The 10,166-nt window shown below is 42.0% G+C and overlaps 1 protein-coding gene across 3 annotated transcripts in view; it reads right to left on the reverse strand.

Annotated features, from left to right (window-relative positions):
* Nucleotides 1-1,600: 1,600 nt before the first annotated feature.
* LOC122533822 (acetylcholine receptor subunit beta-like 1) overlaps nt 1,601-10,166 on the reverse strand; it is a 10,370-nt gene continuing 1,804 nt past the window's right edge. The window contains exons 2-7 of one of the 3 annotated variants that reach the window (XM_043663897.1): nt 7,748-7,752; nt 6,925-7,217; nt 6,666-6,802; nt 6,289-6,443; nt 5,146-6,190; nt 1,601-5,052 (exon numbers count right to left, since the gene is read on the reverse strand). In XM_043663897.1, coding sequence (XP_043519832.1) covers nt 4,888-5,052; nt 5,146-6,190; nt 6,289-6,443; nt 6,666-6,802; nt 6,925-6,982 — 1,560 coding nt within the window. In that variant the 5' untranslated portion in view covers nt 6,983-7,217; nt 7,748-7,752 and the 3' untranslated portion in view covers nt 1,601-4,887. Of the gene's footprint in view, nt 5,053-5,145; nt 6,191-6,288; nt 6,444-6,665; nt 6,803-6,924; nt 7,515-7,747; nt 7,753-10,166 lie in introns of those variants that run through there. The other 2 variants (XM_043663896.1, XM_043663895.1) reach the window with 2 other exon arrangements.

Genomic DNA, 10,166 nt, shown 5'->3' on the forward strand with positions numbered 1-10,166 from the left:
TTTCATTATCCGCAGCCATTCTTACGGGGATAGGAAAAATGAATATTTTCCAATCATTTAATAACGTTTGTTTCACCGCGAAAACGAGTCATTGTTGGTGAGAAATTAATTTCAATTAGTTTCACGTGAATATATATATTCGTAGGAATGACGGACTAAAGGAAATAATTAGATCGTTACTCTTTCTAGAACAAAACGGACAAAAGATCCAACCGTGTTTCTTCACGTAGAATTCAATACGTAATTTATCTTCTTCAAAACATCCAATTAGTAATTCATGAACGCAAAGTATAATTACTATACTTGTGCAACAACGAATGCATCTATCATTTATGCACTTGTTTCTACATTTATCTATTTAATCACTGCGATGACCATCTCATAGATATTGTCTTTAAATAAGTGAATACAGTTTTAAAAAGGTACTACAATTTTTATAAAACATTTTTAAAATTGCCGCTGACGGGTGAATTATCAACACCGTGAAAATGCCAAAAAAACACAATTTTAGTTCGTCTTGGTATACAGGAAGAAAGTTTGGAGTCTGAAAACGAAGACACGACTGCGAGAGTTTATAAATTAATCCTGTTAATTGCTTTTTTTCGTAAATGAAAATTTATTCAATTTACGGACATTGAAATGCTAGCGTCGCGTAGCGGCGAAACGATGGAACTAAAATCTATCGTTGTCCTTGTCGTACACTAGTGCGCTCCTTGTCTGTCGCATTGTATAAGTCTGTCTTTGTCGCACAGTGTTGCTTTCCTTATCTTTGAACACGTGCTGCCATCTGTCGGATTTTTCCAGTTTGCCCTTTTAGTTCCAGTCGAAAATGAAAGTACTCAGATGGCAGCACCATCCCTAGACAAGGAGCGCACCAGTGTGCGACAAGGACAGACTTATCCAATGCGACAGACAAGGAGCGCACTAGTGTGCGACAAGGACAACGATAGATTTTAGTTCCACCGTTTCACCGCTACGCGACGCTAGCATTTCAGTGTCCATAAACTGAATAAATATTCATTTACGAAAAAAAGCAATTAACAGGATTAATTTATAAACTTTTGAGATTGCATTCTCATTTTTAGACTTTAAACTCTCTTTCGACGTTCCATACGATCCGTATAACGCACGAATAAAGATTTGAAATTTTTACCCATAGATCGAAGTACGGGCCGAAGTAATGTTCAATCTCTGGTTAATTAAAACTTAAGAATTGAATTGAAATTGAGTGTACGTTTATTTATTCGGTTAATTGTTAACAAGAGAACTCGTTGAAAATTAAAAAAAAAGAAAAAGAAAAAAAAAGGGACAAAGTCGCGTCTTTCGCAGGGACCATAATCCATCATTCGTCGGCGGTAATTTTAAAAATATTTTATAAAGAGTATAAAAATTGTAGTACATTTTTTTTTTTTTCTTTTTGCGACTGCGTCCAAGATGGCAATACATTCGTCAAATGAGTGGACAGGTAGATGAATAAATAGATGGACGAGTGGACGGAAAATTAGAAGCGAGTCGGGTGATTTTGAGAAATGCAGGGCGCGAAGAGGCACGCATTCGTTTGCGTTTGTCTGTTTTGAAATGGAAGGAAATGAGTGAAAGATTTGTTCAATCATTTATTAATTAGCGCTATCTATCTACGCCCGAGTTTGTGCGATAGATTCCAATAGGTTCATTTGATTGTTATAACGCCGATAAAATGATTTCACCTGTTCAATCTCAACGACAACTAGGCTACGGCTCTAAGTGAGATAAGCTTGAAATTGCTGCACGTGAGAATCAATGAGAGAGTTTACAATTTCACGCATCGTGATTGCATCTACTCGTATGTTACTCGTCGTTAAAAAAGAATTCCCTTGATTCGTTTAATCAACGATTTATTAAACGAACATCTATCTACGTCGACTGAAAATCGCTTTGATTTAACGCGAATTCGCAGTGTTCATATACCTACGTTAACAAATGTGTTACGTATTACGTAATCGTTACGTGTTGCGAGATAAAAATTTTGCTGAAAAATATTTAATCCATGGTACAAACGTTTAAAGAATAACATTATCGTAATAAATTCTCGAGTATACCTATACGCGTGAAAATTAACCCCAGAATATCTAACGTCATCAGATACATGTTTCCTTCTGTTATTAGACGCATTTATTGTTACTCGTAATAATTATAAACGTATATGCATGTGTGTATGTATGTATATATATATATATATATCCACAATAGTCGCTACATTGTTAAAACTTAACGGATATTATCCTCGAGAGAGATTACCATCTAGAAAAATGTTCACAAATAAAGGAACGTGAAAAGTAAGACGCGGATACAGCTTACCTATATAGATACCAATATTCTAGGGTTAATCGAAGATGTCAGGTGTCAAAGTATTCTAGATTCCATTCCTGTTTAAATTTTGATTTGCATTCGTAATTAAGTTAACAACAAGGTTGTCCGCGAGCAAAAACGAAATCGCGAAAGAGAGCCACCGTCGGACCGATGACCGCTATTTTAAAACTGACATCTTCAATTGAGCGCACGTGGCTCGTAAAATCGTCGTTAAAATCGTCTCATTGTGATTCTCATACACAGACACGCATTCCCCGCATTCTCGAGTGAAACAACGCTATAAAATATATGGAAGTAAAATGTATAGAAATCAATAAGCACATCGTTCTAATTACTTCGTTCTCGGGAAGGCTAAATTCTAGTTATTGTATCTCGTTCAAGGAAGACACGTGTATCCCCTATGTCAACTCGTTACTCTAAATCGCGAGCGAGTTACTCGTACACCGATGGTTTCCATACAAGCGTCGAGGACAAACGAATCACAAACGTTCAACGATGAATTTTGCTTTAAAACGTGGACAATATATAAGGTAGGTAGGATTTTCACGCTCGACCCGGACCTCGAACAGTTCAAAGTTGAAGATTTTTCGCGGACGTGGGTCACCTACATGTACGTCCTCTTTGGTGAAATTTGTCAGCAAGGTCCAGGTCGTTGGAAGTTGATTTACGTTTCTCTCCTCTCGCCCTTGCGTATAAAATTACCAAAAGGACATGCAATTATCTCGAAATGTTTATCATCGATCGCGATACGTGGAAATGAAAACTTTGTTCTTCTTCTTCTTTTTCTTTCTCTCGAAATAAATCGACTTTGATCGTGGGTGGCTTAACAAGACTGATCGGTGGCGTGTTGACAAGAAAATCGAAATCGTTGACAAGAAAAAAACGAAAATCGTATACATATTATGTACAGTAACATCACATACAACAATTGGGATGATTCGCGAGGCACAACTGTAGGCGATACATATGAGAAAAATCAACGATCGTTAAATCGACAACTATAAGTAAACACTCTCCGTGTATGGGGCAAACTTTCTATTAGAGAGAACATGACCGTTTTAACAATCTTCTGTACAATATACATGTAGCGTGGGTAATTCATATTCTTCGTGTATCTCGCGTACGGTACAATATTTTTTTTTACTTTTTTGCTTTTCTCTTTTTTTTTTTTTTTTTTTTTTTTTTTTTTTTGTTATCAATAACGAGTTTAAGTACGCGAGGCCGGGACGTTGTGCTTCTAATGTGCGCTTTCGCGGTTATACTTCTCTTTCCTCGCTATTGTTTCCCGTTTCTTCCTTTTTTTTTTTTTTTCTTTTTCAACTGCTGCAGAATTTCTGCGTGAACAGAGCAGCTTCATGGGTTTTTTCTTTTTTCTTTTTTTTTTGTCTAAAAGCTGGGAAATTTGGGAAAAGCTTGAGCGTTCGTCACACGTCGAACGATTGAGATTTGAACGTTTGTGGAAATGAAACTCGACAGATTCGCGCCCGTTTCCCGGTAATTACATAATTCAACGGTTACTCCGTTTGCGAGTTTTACTCTTGCATCGAGTGTAATTCGAAAATTTGACAGTGCACGGCGCAACTTTTCCCAAATTTGCTCACGGCCAGTAGAAAAGACCGGCTGGTGAACGTGGTCACGGCCCGTTCGATGTTCTGCATCGCGATGATCCGTCAAACACGAGTTTCGCTAGATTATAATATAATGGCAACGGTAATTCGCACGATTAATATCAAAATTATTTGATGTCTACGCTCTATGCTTATCCTTAATTATCCCGGTCAACCAATTGCTCATCTAACTGTAAGACGCATGGTCAATGGGACGTTGGTTTTTAACATTATGTTCGCAATCGCTTCTGCATACTCGTGACCAAGGTTCTCGAGGAAGACAATTATAATGGATGCACTTATCGTTAATATCGAGAATCATCGAATCCGTGGTTTATAAAGTGTCGGCACTTGGACGCAAGTGACAAGCGGCAAACACTCACTGGCGAGCGAAGGAGAGTCGGAATTCAAATGAAATAAAACTGAACTCGCGGCGCGGTGTACAAACGGGATCTATCTGTACGACGAGTGCAGTTCAATGATCTTGACGTTAATTTCACGAGTACGATCTTTGAAACCTCCTTCCTCGGTATAAAAAGAAGATGAAAGAGCGAGAGATCGTTGAGCGAGAGACCAACGAGCGTTTGTTGCTCTTGTTTCAATTGCTCACAATATTCAATCGATCTTTTTCAAAAAGTTTCTACGAAACAGGAAGATGGAGAAGAAAAGGAAACGAAGAGATCAACGTTCTCGTACTGTGACTTTGAGAAAAAAAACGAGGAAGTAAGTTAAAGTTAAAGACAGAAGACGCGAGAAGAAGACGATTAACTCTTGTCTTGGTGCGGCGGTCGATTCGATCACATGTAAAAATACACGTAAAGAGTACTCTTTCGTACAAAGGAGAGGAATCGAACGCAGACGAACGAGAGACGAAAGTGAAACGGAAATGATCGCGACGACGGCACGCCGCTTCTTCTTCTTTGATCTGGAATTACTTCCCACGGTAGATCTCTATGATGTGATCCTGGTCCACGTACTCGAAGATGTGTGGTGCGTCCATGAGGATCCCGATGGTGCCTGCGGACGTCACGAGGAAGAAAATGTAGAGCTGCAGCCGATCGATCACCATCGCCACGTACTTCCAATCCTCTCGCGTCTGAAACACACGTGGAACATGCGAACATGCGTCAATCTCGCACGAACGTAAATCTCGTAAAAATTGCACGACTCGAGCAGCAGCCCTGTGTACCTGTATGTACAAATCTTCGTTTCTCAAGTGTTCGGCGATGAATTCGACGGCCTCTGTCGCTTTGCTAGCTTCCGGGCTGAGCAGCACGGAGTCTGAACTCTCGGATCCTCTTCTGTCGGCCAGACCCTCGCCACCAGCGGCGCTGGAGCTGCTAGTGGTGTGGTGAACCTTTCTGTTGATCTTGCAGTTCGGATGATGAAGATCCGACAGCTCCATCACTTCCATCTTCGACTTGGTCAACGAGGCTGGCAAATGTTTCGGCAACTCTGTCGGGCTCCCGGAATAGGTGGACGTCGGCAGCGTGACGTTTGGGATCTCCATCATCCACCTGAGCCGCGTTTTCTTCGGTCGCCTCATCAGCAGGATCGTCGGCAGATACTTGAGGAATATTTTCCTGATCAGCTGCGGCATTCTGTGCGTCCTCGGCCCGCGGAAGTTCCAGTTGATGATGATCACGGTGACGAGGATACTGACCGTGTTCATGATGAAGGTGAACAGGAGATATTTGGCGATCAGCGGAAGCACCAGGGACGTCGGTGGCAGAATCTTGCTGACCAGTAGCAGAAACACGACCAACGAGAGCAGAATGCTGATTCCCAGAGTCACTTTCTCGCCAGCCTCGGCCGGAAGGTAGAACACCAGCACGCAGAGAAAGGAGATGAGCACGGTCGGTAGAATGAGATTCACCGTGTAGAACAGAGTTTTCCGTCTGATGATGATGTAGAACGTGATGTCCGTCTCCGTTGGATAAAGGCTCTTGTAGGTGTTGAGGTAAGCCGGTACGCTGATGATGTCCCAGGTCCCGCTCTTCCAATAATCGGACAAATCGACGAAATTCTTATTGTTGTACAGGGCTAGAGAGACCTGGTCGCCGTTGAACGTCCACGAACCGAACTTCATGATGCAGGTTTGCTGATCGAATGGGAAATACGTCACGTCGATGGTGCAGGAACTCTGGTAAATCGCTGGCGGTACCCACAGGACGTCGCCGTTCGGATAGATGAGGACGTTGCTCTTGTAACGTACCTCGTAGTTGCCGTCGGCGCTGCGAAATTTGAAAGGTTCGACGAAAGGTTCGATGAAACTGAGATTGAGCGATGAAAGGGATACGCGTACACGTCGAGGATTGAAGCGCTTACGTACTTGTTGAACAATACGATATCTGGTTTCCACACCTTGTCAGGTGGCAGTCTGAGAACTCCGATACCACCGTAGTCCGCCTCGTCCCATTGCAGCTGATAATCCGTCCAAATGAATCTCAACCATACGTTCGACTTCATAATTTGGTTCTTCTCGTTCTGAAAAATAAAATCAAAATAACTCGCACACGTTCGAACATGGGAAAGTTATTGACATTTATTCATTTTTTTCATTCGCGACGAATGATCTTGGATATTATTCGTTATTCACGGATTAGAGAAAAATTCTTATTTATTATGTGGCAATTGTATATTTAAACCGACGCGGCCACTCCACTCACAGCAACATTGTCAAAGTACATGTATGAAAAATCCTCTCACCACGTTGATCAGTTGCACGAAGGCAAGACCGAAATTCACGTGCACTTTCTCCGTCATATTCTGCACGGGCCTGATGAGTTTGTTGTACCCTCGGAACAGGTCTCGCACCAGCCTCTCCTCATCTTCGGAACAGAGACCTGAGAAACGACTCGAAGACGATTAACGCCCAATTCAACGCCCTATTGGAACACGCGGAACGTTGCCTCGATACATGGGCAACGACGTGCCGATCGGCTGGCCGGGCTAATTGATCGCTTACCAACGCAAAAAACAGCGGAGACGAGGAGGAGACGCGCGAGCCGCAAAGAAAAATGCATTTTTGGACAGGTTTCAGTTGTCCCACCCGTAGACACTGGTAGACACTCTACAGTCACCGCCGCAGATCAATATGAGCACGCAGACGCTGGCCAATAAGTGCATTTTCTCTCTTGCCGTCCGATCCATCGCCGCCTACCCTCTTCTTCCATGCTTGCAAGATTAGTCAGCGATCCTTTCTTGTCTTCTTCTTCCTCTTCTGTTTCTTTTTTTTTTCTTCTTCTTCTTCGATTCGATCTTCCTGTCTGCGACAGGGTCGACGAGAAAGCGGATATTTGAAGTTGCGAACGTGCGACTGGGGTGCGACGCGCGACGAGTTTACAGGGGGTTGTTGGGCAGGGTTGTACTCGCGAGGAGTACGTGTTTCACAGATGCGCAGTCTAGGTTGCTCGCTGGCGACGCGGATCCGAGTTCTACTTTATCGAGGGATTCCGGGGCAAGTTGGGGCGATGATCGTGAGGGTGTGTATCGGGCAAGAAATATTCGCTAGATTAAAGGAAACTCCTTGCTGTTTCGCTTCTTTTTTTCTTTCTCCTACCGCTTTGAACTTTCACTCGGCTCGAAATTGCCTTTCCAATGGCGCGAATAGCGGTTACCTTCCTTTCCTTTTTTTTTCTGTTTCGTCGGAAGCTTTCAGACAGCGCGAAGTTCCCGGCGATGAAATTTAATTTACCTGCGCTCTGTCGAGGAACGCGTACTTTATTTTTTTTTCCCCATTGATTTTGCGTTATCGACGATTCTCGCGTATAATCGCGAAAATTGGAAACTCGTTCTCCGCGTATCTTCTAGGTGAAATCAACAATCCTCAGACATCGTACATCCCTCCTTGTAAAAGCCTCGAGTCCGTCTTATCGAAACAAGGAAATATTCAATCGCCGATTTTAATACCTCTTTGTGCTCGCGAAAGAGGCTTCCGTTCGTAGCTTACTCGCCGTCCCATTGTTCGCTCTCGGATTGTACAAGCTCTCGGACTAATTACCGTGAAATTTCCCGCATTCCGCTTTTAATGTGAATCCAAAATCGACAAGGTTGCCAAATTGCGCGCTCGAAACTCTGCCAGCCAGAGATACAATTACGGGCCATTTCGAAACAACCGATCCTTTGGTAGACAGATAGAGATCAGTCGTTCGGCCAGTCGGAGGTCCCGAGTTTGCGCAATCGGAAAAGCTGTTCCCTCGATAACGGGTGAGATAAAGTAGTAAGGCTTTCTCCCGATAACGTTCTGGAACAAAGGAAATTTCAAACGATACTTTATAACGAACTGTATAATCCAAGCGCCCACTGTCTCGAGAACAATGGTAAAATTTTCAGCCAACTTTTGTCGTTTGTTAGTCTGAAATTAATCGACGAGCTTTAAGGAAATCATTGTTTCAAAATGATATGAATGTACGTGATTGAAATTATCAGCAAGACATAATTATCAACCGGTGCGAGCGGTACAGCCATGGAGACATCGGCGATCGATCGCTCGTGCCGCGATTTCATCGTCGAACGATGAATAGAAAGCGCCGTTTCTACGCTGGGCTTGCCAACCTGCACCTGCCAGAGACTCGTATCCACCGAATTCGATAACCCGTTCGTAGCGTGCATATTCAAAACGTGGAAAAATGCCGAATCCTTCTCCCTGGCCTGGCCCAATAACCGGCGCGATTCGAAATACACTCGAGACACACAAACGGGGCCGATTCCAGAAAATCGGCAATCTGGTGCGGTCGATCACGGTGTACCGTAACGTTCTCTATGTTTGTGCATCAGATCCCGTTGGCATGGCGTGGCGCATTCGGCCGGAGTTATTGTTATGTCAAACGATGCGAGTGCACCACGTATCGTTACGACTAGCCCGTTTTCAAAAAAAAAAAAAAAAGGATAAAAAAGAAATGAAAAAAAAAAAGAATTTATATATATGGAAAAGAAACACAAACGGAGACACGTACGAGGGATTTCTCGCTTGTGTCCTGGGCCAAATTATTAAAGCGGGGAGGTATGGGTCGTGCGCTGCCTTTGTCGTGGCCTTTTCGCCCCGCTTTTATATTTAAACATCCAGCCAGCATGTTCGACGTCAGATCGACCAAGCCGTAAAGTTTTACCTGCAATTTTACCCTTTTTTTTTTCAGTTGCAATTTGTAGCTGGCGTTAGTTTGTTCTTCGAGAATATACACATTGTGTACGCGTATGTACATAATAATGTCGATGTACGAACGTAACTCGACTGTGTAAGTTTGCTCTCAAACCGAAAATAACTGTTTCAAACACTTTCCCATGCTAGCCATCGACTGTGCATTACCGCAGAAGAAAAGTAAGAATCGAGCGGCTGGTCGTATAAAAACTTTTTATCGTTGTTACGCCATTTAGTATTTGCGCCATCGTGAATCTTTGCGTAGATACTGATAACATTCGCACTTGTGCCATCTGCTATTATTAATATTTTCTTGGCCACGATCCGCGACGAAATTATGTCGCGTTCTTTAACAAAAAAAAAAGAAAAAAAGAACTTGCAACTTTGATTAAAACGTTGGACTCGGATGGAAATTTATTCAGTTACAGAAAGACTAGAGCCCGTCCTAGTTTTTAAGCTTCATCGTTGTAATCTGGTCATTAGCACCGAAAAAAAAAAGAACCTTTTAAACGTTTTGACGAGTTCCAATTGTTCCGTGCGGGATTTTCTTGCGTCCTTACGTTTGCAAAGGCCGTTTAATTGGCAAAGTTTTTCACCTACAAATCACAAATTCCCATCTGGCAGGGAATTTTGTTTCGAAATTTTCTCGGTTCTTGCTCGTTAACGGCGTTCTTGCGATTCGTTCTCTCGAATAGAAAAAAATGGTACGTAAGAACATTCAAATAAGGAAAACTTTAAATCTTTAATTAACGATAGAACTGCCGGCGATTAAAACGTAAAAATTTCCATCGGGGATATTACAGTTAAAAAAAAAAAGAAAATAAAATAAAAATCTTTACGATACAATCTGAAGTACACAAGATTTCATTTATACATTTTACGAATCATTTAAGCCTCTAAAAACACACTGTTAAATAAAATATCCAATTTGATCTGTAAAATATCCAACGAAAATTACAAATTGGTCATTTTGAGCATTTTGATAGTTTCAGTCTAATCTCTAAAAACACACTGTTAAATAAAATATCCAATCTGATCTGTAAAATATCCAACGAAAATTACAAATTGGT

This window comes from Frieseomelitta varia, unplaced genomic scaffold (genome assembly GCF_011392965.1).
Source record: "Frieseomelitta varia isolate USP_RPSP 00005682 unplaced genomic scaffold, Fvar_1.2 scaffold_555, whole genome shotgun sequence".
Taxonomy (NCBI): Eukaryota; Metazoa; Arthropoda; class Insecta; order Hymenoptera; family Apidae; genus Frieseomelitta; species Frieseomelitta varia.